Below are 22292 nucleotides of genomic sequence, written 5' to 3'. Positions count from 1 at the left end.
GAATTGCCCCCCACCCACCAATTTTGAACTGAACCCGGCAGAGAGGGAGGAATATAAACTTGTCTGCAGCCTACCTGTTTTAACTCGCTGTGAAAGTACAAGAAGGTCAGGGTCATGCACACACACTGTAGCAGGAGGACAGAGCTCAGGGCAAAGCCCAATCTCTGGGCAGTAATCGAATTGCTGCTGGTCCCCATCGTGAATGACACTCGCTGTAAGTTTAAGGCAAATGTTTTGAGTTGGGGAGAGGAGTTTTTGTTGAGCAGCAGAATCCGGAGGAGGAGTTATAGCGAACTGTGTAAAAAAAAAAATTCCTTTTGATTTTCTAGCCGGAGAAAAACAAACCTCCCCTTTCAGTTTCGCTGTGAGTTGGGCTGTTTAAGCAGTTTATCAGTGGGGCCTTGGACCAGGAGTTGGCATTTCAGACCTCAGCACACGCGGTAAAATATTACTATTGAATTCAACACCGGCCAATCAACCTCAAACATTCCGCAGGTGCCCCACTGGGATTTGAGGACCCAATTATTTTACTGACCATGTTGAAGTTACACAGTTCCTCCAAAATCTCAGGTTCAAACGTCCCCCGCTTTGTCTGTCTATCGCCCCCGTGACCTCGACCCTCTCCACCTCACTAACTTTCTCCAGCCCGACAACTTTTAAAAAAAAATATTTGTCCATGGGGTATGGGCATCGCTGGCCAGGCCAGTGTTTATTGGCCATCCCGAATTGCCCCTTGAGAAGGTGTTGGCGAGGTGCTGAAGCTACACCCAGAGGGCATTTGAGGGGAAAACATTTTACCCATAGGGTGGTGGGAATCTGTAGGCGGGGGGAGGGGGAGAAGGACCCTCACAACATTTAAGAAGAGTTTAGATGACCTAAAACACCATAGCATACAAGGCTACCGACCTCGAACAACCAAAACCATCTTCCTCTGTGCCGGGTATGACTCCAAACGGTGGAGAATTTTCCCCTGATTCCCATTGACTCCAGTTTTGCTCGGGCTCCTTGATGCCACACTCGGTCAAATGCTGCCTCGATGTCAAGCGTAGTCACTCTCACCTCACCTCTTGAGTTCAGCTCTTTTGTCCAGGTTTGAACCAAGGCTGTAATGAGGTCAGGAGCTGAGTGACCCTGGCGGAACCCAAACTGAGCTTCACTGAGCAGGTTATTGCTGAGTAAGTGCCGCTTGATAGCATGACGACAAAACCTTCCATCATTCCTAAGGGAGTTTGGGACTTTTCACTAAGGGAGTTTGGGGACTTTTCGGGGTATAACCTCGACGTAGGGAAGAGTGAGCTCTTTGTGGTGCATTCAGGGCACCAGGGAAGGGGCATAGACGAGCTACCGCTGAAGAGGGCGGAAAGGAGCTTTCGGTACCGAGGGATCCAAGTAGCTAGGAGTTGGGGGGCCCTGCACAAACTCAATTTGACGCGGTTGGTGGAGCAGATGGAGGAGGATTTTAAAAGATGGGATATGCTGCCACTCACTAGCGGATAGGGTGCAGTCGGTCAAAATGACGGTCTTCCCGAGGTTTCTCTTTGTGTTCCAGTGTCTTCCCATTATGATCCTCAAGGCCTTTTTCAAACGGGTAAGTAGGAGCATCATGGGTTTTGTGTGGGCGAATAAGACCCCGAGGGTGAAGAGAGTGTTTCTGGAGCGTAGCAGGGACAGGAGGGGGGGGCTGGCGCTTAAGTTTGGGTTACCCCCGGGAAACGCTTTCAGGTACATGCAAGTGAGGGCGTTTGTGAGGCGGCAGATGAGGGAATTCCCGCTGCTCCCGGCACAGGGGACTCAGGACAGGGTGACTTCGGGTGTATGGGTTGGAGAAGGCAAAGTTTCGGCGATTTACCAGGAGCTGAAGGAAGAGGAGGAGGCCTCGATGGAGGAGTTAAAGGGCAAGTGGGAGGAGGAGCTGGAGGAGGAGATAGATGAGGGTCTGTGGGCTGATGCCCTGAGTAGGGTTAATTCTTCCTCCTCTTGCGCCAGGCTCAGCCTGATACAGTTCAAAGTTATTCACAGAGCGCATATGACAGGGGCGAGGTTGAGTAGGTTCTTTGGGGTGGAGGACAGATGTGGGAGGTGGTCGGGAAGCCCGGCAAATCACGTCCACATGTACTGGTCGTGAACGGCACTGGATGGGTTTTGGAGGGGTTTTGCGAGGACTATGTCCAAGGTGGTGAAAGCCCGGGTCAAGCCGAGTGAGGGGTTGGCATTATTTGGGGTATCGGACGAGCTGGGAGTGCAGGAGGCGAAAGAGGCCGGTATTCTGGCCTTTGCATCCCTGGTAGCCCGGCGGAGGATTTTGCTATTATGGAAAGACGCGAAGCCCCCTACTGTGGAAGCTTGGATCAATGACATGGCTGGGTTCATCAAGCTGGAGAGGATAAAGTTTGCCTTGCGAGGGTCTGTGCAGGGGTTCCTCGGGCGGTGGCAACCTTTCCTCGACTATCTCGCAGAACGTTAGGAGGAGGTCAGCAGTAGCAGCAGCCCAGGGGCGGGGGGGGCGGGGGCGGGGGGTTCTTTTGGGGGGCGTTTGGGTGGGTGGGGGGGGCTTCCCTATTGGTGCTTTGAAATGTCATATGGGGGGTTATTGTATTTGGGGGAAATCCAATGTATAATTTTTGTATAATTTTTGATTGTTGTGTTCTTGTTTCTTTTTTTTTGTTGGGGGGGGGGGGGTTGTTGAAAATCTGTTGACAAATTTGAATAAATATATATTTTTTAAAAAACCTTCCATCATTCTGCTGATGAGCAAGAGTCAACTGGTGAAGTGGTAATGTCCGAGTTAGAATTGTAGTTTCCTGTGAGTCGGGATGTGCTGGATTAGACCAGATCCGGTGCTGTGGTGAGTGTCCTGTTTCCCCTGGGGGCTTGGGACGTCCCTTCGTGAGGGTGTTTGTCGGGGGCATCCTGGGAGGTTGAATTTTGCTTCTCCGGTGCACGGGAGCCTGGGGATGAGACGGGTCCTGTGCTTGGTGGATGTCCTGTTGTTCCCCTGGGGGGTGGGTCACCAGTTTGGTTGATTTAGTTTTAGTTTAGACGGGCAGCATGGTCGGCGCAGGCTTGGAGGAGCGAAGGGCCTGTTCCTGTGCTGTACTTTTTATTGTTCTTTGATTGAGTGACCTGTCCTTCTCTTCATTGCTGGTTGCTTAGCATCTGCCAGGGAAATACGGAGCCTGGGTTGGTTCCTGACCCCTCGTTATCCTCTGGGTTCATTCCGCTAGTTCCAGCCTTCCTTTCCTTTTTCTTTTTCTTCCTTTCTTGGGAGGCTCTGAAGGTTTGATCATAATCCGAACATAGGGCAGCACAGTAGCACAGTGGTTAGCACAAGTTGCTTCACAGCTCCAGTGTCCCAGGTTCGATTCCCGGCTGGGTCACTTCTGTGCGGGGTTTGCGCTTTCTCCCCGTGTCTGAGTAGATTTCCTCCGGGTGCTCCGGTTTCCCCCCACGGTCCAAAGATGTGCAGGTTAGGTGGATTGGCCATGATAAATTGCCCTTAGTGTCCAAAAAGGTTAAGTGGGGGTTACTGGCTTACAGGGATAGTGTAGAATCGTGGGCTTCAGTGGGGGTGCTCTTTGTAAGGGCCGGTGCAGACTCGATGGGCCGAATGGCCTCCTTCTGCACTGTAAATTCTATGATTCTATGATTTCTTGATATCACGTGGAGTGAATCAGATTGGCTGAAGGATGGGGATGGTTATAAATGCTTCAACCTTGTCTTGGATTTGGTCTCCACATTTAAGGAAGGATGTACTTGCATTGGAGATGGTACAGCAAAGGTTCACTAGGATAGTCCCTGGGATGGGGAGGTTATCCTTTGATAAGAGGCTGAACAAATTGTTTTTTTATTCTCTGGCGTTTTCAAGAATGAGAGGCAATTCCATTGAACCCTACAGAATTCTGTCGGGGTTTTTGATAGGGCAGATACTGAGAGGTTGTTCCTTCTCGTCGGGGAATCGAGAACACGGGGTGCAGGATGAGCAGAACGATCATTTGGAACGGAGATGAAGAGAAGTTTCTGCACTCAAAAGGTGTGAATTATTGGAATTCTCTACCCAAGAAGGTTTGAGCGGTACGGCAGCACAGTGCCTAGCACAGTTGCTTCACAGCGCCAGGGTCCCAGGTTCGATTCCCCGCTGGGTCACTGTCTGTGCGGAGTCTGCACGTTCTCTCCGTGTCTGCGCGGGTTTCCTCCCACAAATCCTGAAAGATATGGGGCGGGATTCTCCGACCCCCCGCCAGGTCACTGGCAGCGCCCCGCCCCCCTTCCGGCGATTCTCCGGCCTGCAATGGGCCGAGTGGCCACTCGTTTTCGGACGGTCCCGCCGGCGTATGTTACGACAGGTACTAACCAGCGGGACCTGGCTCTGAGGGCGGCCTCGGGGGGGCGCGGGGCGGGGGGGGATCTGGCCCCGGGGGTTGCCCCCACGGTGGCCTGGCCCGCGATCGGGGCCCACCGATCCGCGAGCGGGCCTGCGCCGTGGGGGCACTCTATTCCGCGTCGGCCGCTGTAACAGTCCGCGATGGCTGACGCGGAGATGAACCCCCCCTGCGCATGCGCTGGGATGACACCAGCACACGCTGGCGCTCCCGCGCATGCGCCGACTTGCCCCGTCCGGCAGAGGCCCTTCGGCGCTGAGCCCTCCCTCGCTGGCCGGCGTGGCCCAAACGGGACGGCCTGACGCCGGGGTGGTTCATGCCATTCCTTCGCACCGCAGTTGCCCGCCCCGCCGGTTTTCACAGAATCGTGCCCTTGGTTCTCTAATGTCCTTTAGGGAAGGAAATCTGCCGTCCTTACCCGGTCTGGCCTACACGTGACTCCAGACCCACAGCAATGTTTTTGACTCTTAACTTCCCCCTCAAGGGCAATTAGGGATGGGCAATAGATGCTGGCACAGCCGGCGCCGCCATGTTCCATGAACGAATAAAAGAATCATATGCAAATGTATCATAATGAGGTTGCCAGCGTTGAACAGTGGGAAACATGGCCCACCACTGACAGGAGAGGGGACGATCGCGGCTGGCCTTCTCATGATTTTGGCCTTCTCATGATAGCTCTCGTTCGCCTTGCCCGCCTGACAGAACCAGGACTGGAAACTCCCTGCCACAGATCCCTGACAACCTTATTGATTGGTGCAACAGGCTCGACGGGCTGAATAGCCTCCTCCTGTACTAGTTTGTATTCAAATCCTCTCGTAGTTTTACAAACTCACACAAAAATACAATCAACCAGATATAGTTCTGGTCACCGAAATGCAGGAAGGATGTGATCATAGATCATAGAATTTACAGTGCAGAAGGAGGCCATTCGGCCCATCGAGTCAGCACCGGCTCTTGGAAAGAGCACCCTACCCACGTTCAGCACCTCCACCCTATCCCCATAACCCAGTAACCCCACCCAACACGAAGGGCAATTTTGGACACTAAGGGCAATTTATCATGGCCAATCCACCTAACCTGCACATCTTTGGACTGTGGGAGGAAACCGGAGCACCCGGAGGAAACCCACGCACACACGGGGAGGATGTGCAGACTCTTCCCACAGACAGTGACCCAAGCTGGAATCGAACCTGGGACCCTGGAGCTGTGAAACAATTGTGCTAACCACAATGCTACCGTGCTGCCCATCACACTGGGGAGATTACACAGAGAACGTTTACAAAGATGCAACTAGGAATGGAAAAGTTTAGCGATGAGAAAAGGCTGAATTGGTTGAAAGGGTTATTTTCTTTTGAGCAACGGAGGCCAAAGGAAGATTGAATTAAGTTGTATAAAATTATGAAAGTCCGAGAGAGAGTAAATAGGTCATTTCCTTTTGCAGATATCACCAGGGGGCATGTATTTAAAGTCATTGATGGGAAGATTGGCTGGGAAATTAGGAGAAATGTTTTCACTCAGAGAGTGGTGGGTGTCTGGAGCTCACAGCCTGGCAGGGCAACAGTGGCACAAACCCTCAACTAATTTAAAAAGTATCTGGATTTGTAATTAAAATGCCTGAGCACACAGCACCCCAGACAACGGGCTGGCAAGTGGGATTAGTTTAGACGGCTCTTTGTGTTTGGCACTGCCAAACTTTGGGATCATAAACATGCCATAAATCTTCCCACTTGTTTCTATGTTTTAAAATCTTCCATTGTTGCACACAGCCTGAGGTCAGGTTAAAAGATGGAGTCAGCCAGTTGGATAGAAACTGAAAGTTCGCATTTCCAGTAAATCATATCACTGAGCATAAATCTGAATTCCTATAAATCGGGGAAGGAGAAACACTGAGGTTTCATTTGTCTGATTCACATCCGCGGAATTCTCTTCACCCACCTCAGGAGGAAGGAGTCAATCATCACATTCTTGCCCCTCACTCTGACATCTTTGCCCTGCTTCGATGCCACCCCAATTTTAATCGTTCCCTGATTGCTGGCTACATCTTGATTGGCAGCACGCTAAGCTCAGGCATTCCCTCCCTAAACCTCTCCCCCTTTTGGTGACCTGCCCTGATATAGAACATACAGTGCAGAAGGAGGCCATTCGGCCCATCGAGTCTGCACCGACCCACTTAAACCGTCACATCCACCCAATCCCCGTAACCCAATAACCCCTCCTAACCTTTGGGACGGCATCAGGGTGTCACCTGAAGGCTCCGCCCCCGATGGGCCGAGTTGCCGTCCCGCGCCGTCTCAGTGGTCGGGGACCCGGCGACTGTGTCCAGCGCCGCCACAGTCAGGGGGTGCCGTGCTGCGGTCAGGTCTGCGTATGGTCGGCACCATGCTGGGCGGCCTAACCGCATGCGCGGCCACGGATCCGGCAATTCTCTGGCCGTTTATATCGGTGAGACTTGGCACTTTACGTGGCAGGGTTGCAATCCCCTCACCGGTCGGAGGATCGGTGCTGATATTTCCCACGCAAAATGCCACGGGCCCTCCGGACAGAGCCCCAACATCAGAGAATCCAGTCCCTGGTCTCAATAACACTGGGATAGAAGGGGAAACATTTGCCAGGTTCCCAGGACATTCCTCACAGAGAAGTGTCGGGTCAGAGGGAAGTTTTAATCAATACAAAAACTCCCACCTGTGAGGCAATGTTACCTGCACGACCCTCTCACCTGCACGACCCTCTCACCTGCACGACCCTCTCACCTGCACGACCCTCTCACCTGCACGACCCTCTCACCTGAATGACCCTCTCACCTGCACGACCCTCTCACATGCACGACCCTCTCACCTGCACGACCCTCTCACCTACATGACCCTCTCACCTGCACGACCCTCTCACCTACATGACCCTCTCACCTGTACGACCCTCTCACCTGCACGACCCTCTCACCTACATGACCCTCTCACATGCGCGACCCTCTCACCTACATGACCCTCTCACCTGCACGACCCTCTCACCTACATGACCCTCTCACCTGTACGACCCTCTCACCTGCACGACCCTCTCACCTACATGACCCTCTCACATGCACGACCCTCTCACCTACATGACCCTCTCACCTGTACGACCCTCTCACCTGCACGACCCTCTCACCTGCATGACCCTCTCACATGTACGACCCTCTCACCTACATGACTATCTCACCTGTACGACACTCTCACCTGCACGACCCTCTCACCGAAATGACCCTTTCACGTGCACGACCCTCTCACCTGCACGACGCTCTCACCTGCATGACCCTCTCACCTCAACGACCCTCTCACCTCAACGACCCTCTCACCTGCACGACCCTCTCACCTGAATGACCCTCTCACCTAAATGAACCTCTCACCTGTACGACCATCACACCTGCACGACCCTCTCTCCTACATGACCCTCTCACGTGCACGACCCTCTCACGTGCATGACCCTCTCACCTGCACGACCCTCTCACCTGCACAACCCTCTCACCTGCACGACCCTATCACCTGCACGACTCCCTCACCTGCACGACCATCTCACCTGCACGACCCTCTCACCTCAACGACACTCACCTGCGTGACCCTCTCACCTGAATGACCCTCTAACCTGCACGACCCTCTCACCTGCACGACCCTCTCACCTGCACGACCCTCTCACCTGGACGACCCTCTCACCTGAATGACCCTCTCACCTGCACGACCCTCTCACCTGCACGACCCTCTCACCCGCACGTCCCTCTCACCTGCATGACCCTCTCAACTGAATGACCCTCTCACCTGCATGACTCTCTCACCTGCACAACCCTCTCACCTGCACGACCCTCTCACCTGAATCACCCTCTCATCTGCACGACCCTCTCACCTGTACGACCCTCTCACCTGAACGACCCTCTCACCTGCACGACCCTCTTACCTGCACGACCCTCTCACCAGCACGACCCTCTCACCTGCACGACCCTCTCACCTGCATGACCCTCTCACCTGTACGACCCTCTCACCTGCATGACCCTCTCACCTGCACGAGCCTCTCACCTGCACACCCCACTCACCTGCATGACCCTCACACCTGCACGAGCCTCTCACCGGCACGCCCCTCTCACCTGCATGACCCTCTCACCGGCACGGCCCTCTCACCTGCATCACCCACTCACCTGCACGACCCTCTCAACTGAATGACCCTCTCACCTGCACGACCCTCTCACCTGCACGCCCCTCTCACCTGCATGACCCTCTCACCTGCAAGCCCCTCCCACCTGCACGACCCTCTCACCGGCACGACCTTCTCACCTGCAAAATCCTCTCACCTGCATGGCCCTCTCACCTGCATGACCCTCTCACCTGCACGACCCTCTCACCTGCACGACCCTCTCACCTGCATAACCCTCTCACCGGAACGACCCTCTCACCTGCATCACCCTCTCACCTGCATAACCCTCTCAGCTGCACGACCCTCTCACCTGCATGACCCTCTCAGCTGTACGACCATCTCAACTGCACGACCCTATCATCTGCACGACCCTCTCACCTGCACAACCCTCTCACCTGCATGATCGTCTCAACTGCACGACCCTCTCACCTCAACGACCCTCTCACCTGAACGACCCTCTTACCTGCACGACGCTCTCACCCGCATGACCCTCTCACCCACATGACCCTCTCACCTGCATAACCCTCTCACCTGTACGACCCTCTCACCGGCACAAGCCTCTCACCTGCACGAGGCTCTCACCCGCATGACCCATTCACCTGCACGATCCACTCACCTGTACGACCCTCTAACCTGCACGACCCTCTCACCTACACGACTCTCTCACCTGCGTGACCCTCCCACCTGCACGATCCTCCCACCTGCACGACCCTCTCACCTGCATGACCCTATCACCTGCACGACCCTCTCACCTGCAGGACCCTCACCTGGATGACCCTCTTACCTGCACGCCTCTGTCACCTGCACGCCCCCCTTGCCTGCACGCCTCTCTCACCTGCACGACCCTCTCACCTGTACGACCTTCTCACCTGCACGACCCTCTCACATGCATAACCGTCTCACCTACATGAACCTCTCACCTGCATGAGCCTCTCACCTGCATGACCCTCTCACCTGCAGGACCCTCTCACCTGCATGACCCTCACCTACATGAACCTCTCACCTGCATGAGCCTCTCACCTGCATGACCCGCTCACCTGCTTGACCCTCTCACCAGCATGACCCTCTCACCTGTACAACCCTCTCACCTGCACGACCCACTCACCTTCATGACCCTCTCACCTGCACGACCCTCTCACCTGCATGACCCTCTCACCTGCACGACCCTCTCACCTGCACGCCCTCTCATCCTGCACGACCCTCTCACCTGTACGACCCTCTCATCTGCACGACCCTCTCACCTGTACCACCCTCTCACAAGCATGGCCCTCTCACCTGCAGGACCCTCTCACCTGTACAACCCTCTGACTTGCATGTCCCTCTCACCTGTACAAACCTCTCACCTGCACGACTCTCACACCTGCATGACCCTCTCACCTGCACGAGCCTCTCAGCCGCACGACCCTCTCACCTGCATGACCCTCACACCTGCACGACCCTCTCACCTCCACAACCCTGTCACCTGCACAACCCTCTCACCTGTACAACCCTCTTACCTGCACGACCCTCTCACCTACACGGCCCTCTCACCTACATGACCCTCTCACCTGCACGACCCTCTCACCTGCATAACCCTCTCACCTGCACGACCCTATCACCTGCACAACTCCCTCACCTGCACGACCCTCTCACCTGCATGACCCTCTCACCTCAACGACCCTCTCACCTGCGCGACCCTCTCACCTGAATGACCCTCTCACCGGCACGACCCTCTCACCTGCACGACCCTCTCACCTGCACGACCGTCTCACCTGAATGACCCTCTCATCTGCACGACCCTCTCACCTGCACGACCCTCTCACCTGTACGACCCTCTCACCTGCACGACTCTCTCACCGGCACGGCTCTCTCACCTGCATGACCCTCTCACCTGCACGACCCTCTCACCTGTATGGCCCTCTCACCTGCACGACCCACTCATCTGCACGGCCCTCTCACCTGCACGACCCTCTCACCTGCACGACCCTCTCACCTGCACGACCCTCTCACCTGCACGACCCTCTCACCTGCACGACCCTCTCACCTGTACGACCCTCTCACCTGCATGACCCTCTCACCTGCACGAGCCTCTCACCTGCACGCCCCACTCACCTGCATGACCCTCTCACCGGCACAACCCTCTCACCTGTACCACCCTCTCACCTGCACAACCCTCTCACCTGCATGACCCTCTCAACTGCACGACCCTCTCACCTGAACGACCCTCTCACCTGAACGACCCTCTCACCTGAACGACCCTCTTACCTGCACGACGCTCTCACCCGCATGACCCTCTCACCCACATGACCCTCTCACCTGCATAACTGCCTCACCTGTACGACCCTCTCACCGGCACAAGCCTCTCACCTGCACGGGGCTCTCACCCGCATGACCCATTCACTTGCACGACCCACTCACCTGTGCGACCCTCTCACCTGCACGTCTCTCTCACCTGCGTGAACCTCCCACCTGCACGATCCTCCCACCTGCACGACCCTCTCACCTGCATGACCCTATCACCTGCACGAGCCTCTCACCTGCAGGACCCTCACCTGGATGACCCTCTTACCTGCACGCCTCTGTCACCTGCACGCCCCCCTCGCCTGCACGCCTCTCTCACCTGCACGACCCTCTCACCTGTACGACCTTCTCACCTGCACGACCCTCTCACCTGCATGACCCTCTCACCTACATGAACCTCTCACCTGCATGAGCCTCTCACCTGCATGGGCCTCTTACCTGCATGACCCTCTCACCTGCATGACCCTCTCACCTGCATGACCCTCTCACCTACATGAACCTCTCACCTGCATGAGCCTCTCACCTGCATGACCCGCTCACCTGCTTGACCCTCTCACCAGCATGACCCTCTCACCTGTACAACACTCTCACCTGCACGGCCCACTCACCTTCATGACCCTCTCACCTGCACGACCCTCTCACCTGCATGACCCTCTCACCTGCACGACCCTCTCACCTGCACGCCCTCTCATCCTGCACGACCCTCTCACCTGTATGACCCTCTCATCTGCACGACCCTCTCACCTGTACAACCCTCTAACTTGCATGTCCCTCTCACCTGTACAAACCTCTCACCTGCACGACCCTCACACCTGCATGACCCTCTCACCTGCACGAGCCTCTCACCCGCACGACCCTCTCACCTGCATGACCCTCACACCTGCACGACCCTCTCACCTCCACAACCCTGTCACCTGCACAACCCTCTCACCTGTACAACCCTCTTACCTGCACGACGCTCTCACCTACACGGCTCTCTCACCTACATGACCCTCTCACCTGCACGACCCTCTCACCTGCATAACCCTCTCACCTGCATGACCCTATCACCTGCACAACTCCCTCACCTGCACGACCCTCTCACCTGCATGACCCTCTCACCTCAACGACCCTCTCACCTGCGCGACCCTCTCACCTGAATGACCCTCTCACCGGCACGACCCTCTCACCTGCACGACCCTCTCACCTGCACGACCGTCTCACCTGAATGACCCTCTCATCTGCACGACGCTCTCACCTGCACGACCCTCTCACCTGTACGACCCTCTCACCTGCACGACTCTCTCACCGGCACGGCCCTCTCACCTGCATGACCCTCTCACCTGCACGACCCTCTCACCTGTATGGCCCTCTCACCTGCACGACCCACTCACCCGCACGACCCTCTCACCTGCATGACCCTCTGACCTGTACGACACTCCCACCTGCACGACCCTCTCACCTGTACGACCCTCTCACCCGCACGACCCTCTCACCCGCACGACCCTCTCACCTGCACGACCCTCTCACCTGCATGACCCTCTCACCTGTACGACACTCTCACCTACATGAACCTCTCACCTGCATGAGCCTCTCACCTGCATGACCCTCTCACCCGCACGACCCTATCACCTGCACGACCCTCTCACTCGCACGACCCTCTCACCTGCATGACCCTCTCACCTGCATAACCCTCTCACCTACATGACCCTCTCACCTGCATGACCCCCTCACCTGCAAAACCCTCTCACCTGTATGACCCTCTCACCTACACGAGCCTCTCACCTGCACGATCCTCTCACCTACATGACTCTCTCACCTGCACAACCCTCTCACCTACATGACCCTCTCACCTGCATGACCTTCTCACGCTCATAACCGTCTCACCTGTATGAACTTCTCACCTACACGGCCCTCTCGCCTGCACGACCCTTTCACCTGCAGGAGCCACCCACCCGCACGACTTTCTCACCTGCACGACCCTCTCAGCTGTACGGCCCTCTCACCTGCACACCCCTCTCAACTGCACGACCCTCTCACCTACACGATCCTCTCACCTACACGACCCTCTCACCTGCATGACCCTCTCACCTGCACGACCCTCTCACCCGCATGACCCTCTCATCCACATGACCCTCTCACCTGCATAACTCTCTCACCTGTACGACCCTCTCACCGGCACAAGCCTCTCACCTGCACGGGGCTCTCACCCGCATGACCCATTCACCTGCACGACCCACTCACCTGTGCGACCCTCTCACCTGCACGACTCTCTCACCTGCGTGAACCTCCCACCTGCACGATCCTCCCACCTGCACGGCCCTCTCACCTGCATGACCCTATCACCTGCACGAGCCTCTCACCTGCAGGACCCTCACCTGGATGACCCTCTTACCTGCACGCCTCTGTCACCTGCATGCCCCCTCTCACCTGCACGCCTCTCTCACCTGCACGACCCTCTCACCTGCACTGCCCTCTCACCTTCATGACTCTCTCACCTGCACGACCCTCTCACCCGCACGACCCTCTCACCTGCACGACCCTCTCACATGCATGACCCTCTCACCCGCACGACCCTCTCACCTGCATGACCCTCTGACCTGTACGACACTCCCACCTGCACGACCCTCTCACCTTCATGACACTCGCACCTGCACGCCCCTCTCACCTGCATGCCCCTCTCACCTGCACGCCCCTCTCACCTGTACGACACTCTAACCTGAACGACCCTCTCACCTGTACGACTCTCTCACCGGCACGAGACTCTGAGCTGCACGTCGCTCTCACCCGCATGACCCTCCCACCTGCACAACCCTCTCACCTGACCGACCCTCTCACCTGTGCAACCCTCCCACCTGCATGACCCTATCACCTACACGAACCTCTCACCTGCATGACCTTCTCACACGCACGACCCTCCCACCTGCACGATTATCCCACCTGCACGACCATCTCATCTGCACGACCCTTTCACATGCACGACCCTCACCTGAATGACCCTCTCACCTGCATCTCCCTCTCACCTGCACGACACTCTCGCCTGCATGACCCTCTCACCTGCACGATCCTCCCACCTGCACGACCCTCTCACCTGCATGACCCTATCACCTGCACGACCCTCTCACCTGCAGGACCCTCACCTGGATGACCCTCTTACCTGCACGCCTCTGTCACCTGCACGCCCCCCTTGCCTGCACGCCTCTCTCACCTGCACGACCCTCTCACCTGTACGACCTTCTCACCTGCACGACCCTCTCACATGCATAACCGTCTCACCTACATGAACCTTTCACCTGCATGAGCCTCTCACCTGCATGACCCTCTCACCTGCAGGACCCTCTCACCTGCATGACCCTCACCTACATGAACCTCTCACCTGCATGAGCCTCTCACCTGCATGACCCGCTCACCTGCTTGACCCTCTCACCAGCATGACCCTCTCACCTGTACAACCCTCTCACCTGCACGACCCACTCACCTTCATGACCCTCTCACCTGCACGACCCTCTCACCTGCATGACCCTCTCACCTGCACGACCCTCTCACCTGCACGCCCTCTCATCCTGCACGACCCTCTCACCTGTACGACCCTCTCATCTGCACGACCCTCTCACCTGTACCACCCTCTCACAAGCATGGCCCTCTCACCTGCAGGACCCTCTCACCTGTACAACCCTCTGACTTGCATGTCCCTCTCACCTGTACAAATCTCTCACCTGCACGACTCTCACACCTGCATGACCCTCTCACCTGCACGAGCCTCTCAGCCGCACGACCCTCTCACCTGCATGATCCTCACACCTGCACGACCCTCTCACCTCCACAACCCTGTCACCTGCACAACCCTCTCACCTGTACAACCCTCTTACCTGCACGACCCTCTCACCTACACGGCCCTCTCACCTACATGACCCTCTCACCTGCACGACCCTCTCACCTGCATAACCCTCTCACCTGCACGACCCTATCACCTGCACAACTCCCTCACCTGCACGACCCTCTCACCTGCATGACCCTCTCACCTCAACGACCCTCTCACCTGCGCGACCCTCTCACCTGAATGACCCTCTCACCGGCACGACCCTCTCACCTGCACGACCCTCTCACCTGCACGACCGTCTCACCTGAATGACCCTCTCATCTGCACGACCCTCTCACCTGCACGACCCTCTCACCTGTACGACCCTCTCACCTGCACGACTCTCTCACCGGCACGGCTCTCTCACCTGCATGACCCTCTCACCTGCACGACCCTCTCACCTGTATGGCCCTCTCACCTGCACGACCCACTCATCTGCACGGCCCTCTCACCTGCACGACCCTCTCACCTGCACGACCCTCTCACCTGCACGACCCTCTCACCTGTACGACCCTCTCACCTGCATGACCCTCTCACCTGCACGAGCCTCTCACCTGCACGCCCCACTCACCTGCATGACCCTCTCACCGGCACAACCCTCTCACCTGTACCACCCTCTCACCTGCACAACCCTCTCACCTGCATGACCCTCTCAACTGCACGACCCTCTCACCTGAACGACCCTCTCACCTGAACGACCCTCTCACCTGAACGACCCTCTTACCTGCACGACGCTCTCACCCGCATGACCCTCTCACCCACATGACCCTCTCACCTGCATAACTGCCTCACCTGTACGACCCTCTCACCGGCACAAGCCTCTCACCTGCACGGGGCTCTCACCCGCATGACCCATTCACTTGCACGACCCACTCACCTGTGCGACCCTCTCACCTGCACGACTCTCTCACCTGCGTGAACCTCCCACCTGCACGATCCTCCCACCTGCACGACCCTCTCACCTGCATGACCCTATCACCTGCACGAGCCTCTCACCTGCAGGACCCTCACCTGGATGACCCTCTTACCTGCACGCCTCTGTCACCTGCACGCCCCCCTCGCCTGCACGCCTCTCTCACCTGCACGACCCTCTCACCTGTACGACCTTCTCACCTGCACGACCCTCTCACCTGCATGACCCTCTCACCTACATGAACCTCTCACCTGCATGAGCCTCTCACCTGCATGGGCCTCTTACCTGCATGACCCTCTCACCTGCATGACCCTCTCACCTGCATGACCCTCTCACCTACATGAACCTCTCACCTGCATGAGCCTCTCACCTGCATGACCCGCTCACCTGCTTGACCCTCTCACCAGCATGACCCTCTCACCTGTACAACACTCTCACCTGCACGGCCCACTCACCTTCATGACCCTCTCACCTGCACGACCCTCTCACCTGCATGACCCTCTCACCTGCACGACCCTCTCACCTGCACGCCCTCTCATCCTGCACGACCCTCTCACCTGTATGACCCTCTCATCTGCACGACCCTCTCACCTGTACAACCCTCTAACTTGCATGTCCCTCTCACCTGTACAAACCTCTCACCTGCACGACCCTCACACCTGCATGACCCTCTCACCTGCACGAGCCTCTCACCCGCACGACCCTCTCACCTGCATGACCCTCACACCTGCACGACCCTCTCACCTCCACAACCCTGTCACCTGCACAACCCTCTCACCTGTACAACCCTCTTACCTGCACGACGCTCTCACCTACACGGCTCTCTCACCTACATGACCCTCTCACCTGCACGACCCTCTCACCTGCATAACCCTCTCACCTGCATGACCCTATCACCTGCACAACTCCCTCACCTGCACGACCCTCTCACCTGCATGACCCTCTCACCTCAACGACCCTCTCACCTGCGCGACCCTCTCACCTGAATGACCCTCTCACCGGCACGACCCTCTCACCTGCACGACCCTCTCACCTGCACGACCGTCTCACCTGAATGACCCTCTCATCTGCACGACGCTCTCACCTGCACGACCCTCTCACCTGTACGACCCTCTCACCTGCACGACTCTCTCACCGGCACGGCCCTCTCACCTGCATGACCCTCTCACCTGCACGACCCTCTCACCTGTATGGCCCTCTCACCTGCACGACCCACTCACCCGCACGACCCTCTCACCTGCATGACCCTCTGACCTGTACGACACTCCCACCTGCACGACCCTCTCACCTGTACGACCCTCTCACCCGCACGACCCTCTCACCCGCACGACCCTCTCACCTGCACGACCCTCTCACCTGCATGACCCTCTCACCTGTACGACACTCTCACCTACATGAACCTCTCACCTGCATGAGCCTCTCACCTGCATCACCCTCTCACCCGCACGACCCTATCACCTGCACGACCCTCTCACTCGCACGACCCTCTCACCTGCATGACCCTCTCACCTGCATAACCCTCTCACCTACATGACCCTCTCACCTGCATGACCCCCTCACCTGCAAAACCCTCTCACCTGTATGACCCTCTCACCTACACGAGCCTCTCACCTGCACGATCCTCTCACCTACATGACTCTCTCACCTGCACGACCCTCTCACCTGCACGACCCTCTCACCTGCACAACCCTCTCACCTACATGACCCTCTCACCTGCATGACCTTCTCACGCTCATAACCGTCTCACCTGTATGAACTTCTCACCTACACGGCCCTCTCGCCTGCACGACTCTTTCACCTGCAGGAGCCACCCACCCGCACGACTTTCTCACCTGCACGACCCTCTCAGCTGTACGGCCCTCTCACCTGCACACCCCTCTCAACTGCACGACCCTCTCACCTACACGATCCTCTCACCTACACGACCCTCTCACCTGCATGACCCTCTCACCTGCACGACCCTCTCACCCGCATGACCCTCTCATCCACATGACCCTCTCACCTGCATAACTCTCTCACCTGTACGACCCTCTCACCGGCACAAGCCTCTCACCTGCACGGGGCTCTCACCCGCATGACCCATTCACCTGCACGACCCACTCACCTGTGCGACCCTCTCACCTGCACGACTCTCTCACCTGCGTGAACCTCCCACCTGCACGATCCTCCCACCTGCACGGCCCTCTCACCTGCATGACCCTATCACCTGCACGAGCCTCTCACCTGCAGGACCCTCACCTGGATGACCCTCTTACCTGCACGCCTCTGTCACCTGCACGCCCCCTCTCACCTGCACGCCTCTCTCACCTGCACGACCCTCTCACCTGCACTGCCCTCTCACCTTCATGACTCTCTCACCTGCACGACCCTCTCACCCGCACGACCCTCTCACCTGCACGACCCTCTCACATGCATGACCCTCTCACCCGCACGACCCTCTCACCTGCATGACCCTCTGACCTGTACGACACTCCCACCTGCACGACCCTCTCACCTTCATGACACTCGCACCTGCACGCCCCTCTCACCTGCATGCCCCTCTCACCTGCACGCCCCTCTCACCTGTACGACACTCTAACCTGAACGACCCTCTCACCTGTACGACTCTCTCACCGGCACGAGACTCTGAGCTGCACGTCGCTCTCACCCGCATGACCCTCCCACCTGCACAACCCTCTCACCTGACCGACCCTCTCACCTGTGCAACCCTCCCACCTGCATGACCCTATCACCTACACGAACCTCTCACCTGCATGACCTTCTCACACGCACGACCCTCCCACCTGCACGATTATCCCACCTGCACGACCATCTCATCTGCACGACCCTTTCACATGCACGACCCTCACCTGAATGACCCTCTCACCTGCATCTCCCTCTCACCTGCACGACACTCTCGCCTGCATGACCCTCTCACCTGCATGACCCTCACCTGCAGGACGCTCTCACCTGCATGACCCTCTCACCTGCACGACCCTATCACCTGCACGGCCCTCTCACCTTCATGACCCTCTCACCTGCACGACCCTCTCACCTGCACGACGCTCTCACCTGCACGACCCTCTCACCCGCACGACCCTCTCACCTTCATGACCCTCTCACCTGCATGAACCTCTCACCTGTATGACCCTCTCACCCGCACGACCCTCTCACCTGCACGACCCTCTCACCTGCATGACCCTCTCACCTGCACTGCCCTCTCACCTTCATGACTCTCTCACCTGCACGACCCTCTCACCCGCACGACCCTCTCACCTGCACGACCCTCTCACATGCATGACCCTCTCACCCGCACGACCCTCTCACCTGCATGACCCTCTGACCTGTACGACACTCCCACCTGCACGACCCTCTCACCTTCATGACACTCGCACCTGCACGCCCCTCTCATCTGCATGCCCCTCTCACCTGCACGCCCCTCTCACCTGCACGACACTCTAACCTGAATGACCCTCTCACCTGTACGACTCTCTCACCGGCACGAGACTCTGAGCTGCACGTCGCTCTCACCCGCATGACCCTCCCACCTGCACAACCCTCTCACCTGACCGACCCTCTCACCTGTGCAACCCTCCCACCTGCATGACCCTATCACCTACACGAACCTCTCACCTGCATGACCTTCTCACACGCACGACCCTCCCACCTGCACGATTATCCCACCTGCACGACCATCTCATCTGCACGACCCTCTCACCTGCACGACCCTCACCTGAATGACCCTCTCACCTGCATCTCCCTCTCACCTGCACGACACTCTCGTCTGCATGACCCTCTCACCTGCATGACCCTCACCTGCAGGACGCTCTCACCTGCATGACCCTCTCACCTGCATGACCCTATCACCTGCACGGCCCTCTCACCTTCATGACCCTCTCACCTGCACGACCCTCTCACCTGCACGACGCTCTCACCTGCATGACCCTCTCACCCGCACGACCCTATCACCTGCACGCCCCTCTCACCTGCACGACACTCTAACCAGAACGACCCTCTCACCTGTACGACTCTCTCACCGGCACGAGACTCTGAGCTGCACGTCGCTCTCACCCGCATGACCCTCCCACCTGCACAACCCTCTCACCTGACCGACCCTCTCACCTGTGCAACCCTCCCACCTGCATGACCCTATCACCTACACGAACCTCTCACCTGCATGACCTTCTCACACGCACGACCCTCCCACCTGCACGATTATCCCACCTGCACGACCATCTCACCTGCACGACCCTCTCACCTGCATCTCCCTCTCACCTGCGCGACACTGTCGCCTGCATGACCCTCTCACCTGCATGACCCTCACCTGCAGGACGCTCTCACCTGCATGACCCTCTCACCTGCACGACCCACACCTGCACGACCCTCTCACCTGTATGGCCCTCTCACCTGCACTGCCCTCTCACCTTCATGACTCTCTCACCTGCACGACCCTCTCACCCGCACGACCCTCTCACCTGCACGACCCTCTCACTTGCATGACCCTCTCACCCGCACGACCCTCTCACCTGCATGACCCTCTGACCTGTACGACACTCCCACCTGCACGACCCTCTCACCTTCATGACCCTCTCACCCGCACGACCCTCTCACCCGCACGACCCTCTCACCTGCACGACCCTCTCACCTGCATGACCCTCTCACCTGTACGACACTCTCACCTGCACGACCCTCTCACCTTCATGACACTCTCACCTGCATGCCCCTCTCACCTGCACGACCCTCTCACCTGCACGACCCTCTCACCTGCACGACCCTCTCACCTACATGAACCTCTCACCTGCACGACCCTATCACCTGCACGGCCCTCTCACCTTCATGACCCTCTCACCTGCACGACCCTCTCACCTGCACGAGCCTCTCACCCGCACGACCCTCTCACCTGCATGACCCTCACACCTGCACGACCCTCTCACCTGCACAACCCTGTCACCTGCACAACCCTCTCACCTGTACAACCCTCTTACCTGCACGACCCTCTCACCTACACGACCCTCTCACCTACATGACCCTCTCACCTGCACGGTTCTCCCACCTGCACGGCCCTATCACCTACATGACCCTCTTACCTGCACGGCTCTCTCACCTACATGACACTCTCACCTGAATGTCCCTCATCTGCACGACGCTCTCACCTGCACGACCCTCTCAGCTGCACGACGCTCTCACCTGCATGACCCTCTCACCCGCACGACCCTATCACCTGCACGACCCTCTCACCTGCACGACCCTCTCACCCGCACGACCCTCTCACCTTCATGACCCTCTCACCTGCATGACCCTCTCACCCGCACGACCCTCTCACCTGCACGACCCTCTCACCTGCATGACCCTCTCACCTGCACTGCCCTCTCACCTTCATGACTCTCTCACCTGCACGACCCTCTCACCTGCACGACCCTCTCACCTGCACGACCCTCTCACATGCATGACCCTCTCACCCGCACGACCCTCTCACCTGCATGACCCTCTGACATTTACGACACTCCCACCTGCACGACCCTCTCACCTTCATGACACTCGCACCTGCACGCCCCTCTCACCTGCATGCCCCTCTCACCTGCACGCCCCTCTCACCTGCACGACACTCTAACCTGAACGACCCTCTCACCTGCACGACCCTCTCACATGCATGACCCTCTCACCCGCACGACCCTCTCACCTGCATGACCCTCTGACCTGTACGGCACTCCCACCTGCACGACCCTCTCACCTTCATGACACTCGCACCTGCACGCCCCTCTCACCTGCATGCCCCTCTCACCTGCACGCCCCTCTCACCTGCACGACACTCTAACCTGAACGACCCTCTCACCTGTACGACTCTCTCACCGGCACGAGACTCTGAGCTGCACGTCGCTCTCACCCGCATGACCCTCCCACCTGCACAACCCTCTCACCTGACCGACCCTCTCACCTGTGCAACCCTCCCACCTGCATGACCCTATCACCTACACGAACCTCTCACCTGCATGACCTTCTCACACGCACGACCCTCCCACCTGCACGATTATCCCACCTGCACGACCATCTCATCTGCACGACCCTCTCACCTGCACGACCCTCACCTGAATGACCCTCTCACCTGCATTTCCCTCTCACCTGCACGACACTCTCGCCTGCATGACCCTCTCACCTGCATGACCCTCACCTGCAGGACGCTCTCACCTGCATGACCCTCTCACCTGCACGACCCTATCACCTGCACGGCCCTCTCACCTTCATGACCCTCTCACCTGCACGACCCTCTCACCTGCACGACGCTCTCACCTGCATGACCCTCTCACCCGCACGACCCTCTCACCTGCACGACCCTCTCACTCGCACGACCCTCTCACCTGCATGACCCTCTCACCTGCATAACCCTCTCACCCACATGACCCTTTCACCTGCATGACCCCCTCACCTGCAAAACCCTCTCACCTGTATGACCCTCTCACCTACACGAGCCTCTCACCTGCACGATCCTCTCACCTACATTACTCTCACCTGCACGACCCTCTCACCTGCACGACCCTCTCACCTGCACAACCCTCTCACCTACATGACCCTCTCACCTGAACGCCCCTCTCACCCGCATGACCCTCTCACCTGCACGGCCCTCTGACCTACACGACCCTTTCACCTGCATGACCCTCTCACCTGTACGACACTCTCACCTGCATGACCTTCTCACGCTCATAACCGTCTCACCTGTATGAACTTCTCACCTACACGGCCCTCTCGCCTG

The 22292-nt window shown here is 57.8% G+C and overlaps 2 protein-coding genes across 3 annotated transcripts in view; both read right to left on the bottom strand.

Annotated features, from left to right (window-relative positions):
* The window catches only part of tnfsf10 (TNF superfamily member 10), a 39750-nt gene extending 39449 nt beyond the window's left edge, over nucleotides 1-301 (bottom strand). The window contains exon 1 of one of the 2 annotated variants that reach the window (XM_072473713.1): nucleotides 75-301. In XM_072473713.1, the coding sequence (XP_072329814.1) occupies nucleotides 75-197 (123 nt within the window). In that variant the 5' untranslated portion in view covers nucleotides 198-301. The remainder of the gene's footprint in view (nucleotides 1-74) is intronic. The other variant, XM_072473712.1, reaches the window with a different exon arrangement.
* dynlt2b (dynein light chain Tctex-type 2B) overlaps nucleotides 1-22292 on the bottom strand; it is an 832392-nt gene that overhangs the window by 496811 nt on the left and 313289 nt on the right. The window lies entirely within an intron of this gene.

Source organism: Scyliorhinus torazame, chromosome 14, assembly GCF_047496885.1.
Source record: "Scyliorhinus torazame isolate Kashiwa2021f chromosome 14, sScyTor2.1, whole genome shotgun sequence".
Classification (NCBI taxonomy): domain Eukaryota; kingdom Metazoa; phylum Chordata; class Chondrichthyes; order Carcharhiniformes; family Scyliorhinidae; genus Scyliorhinus; species Scyliorhinus torazame.
The sequence above is the reverse complement of the archived record's forward strand: the minus strand, read 5'-3'. Positions and strand labels throughout refer to the sequence as shown.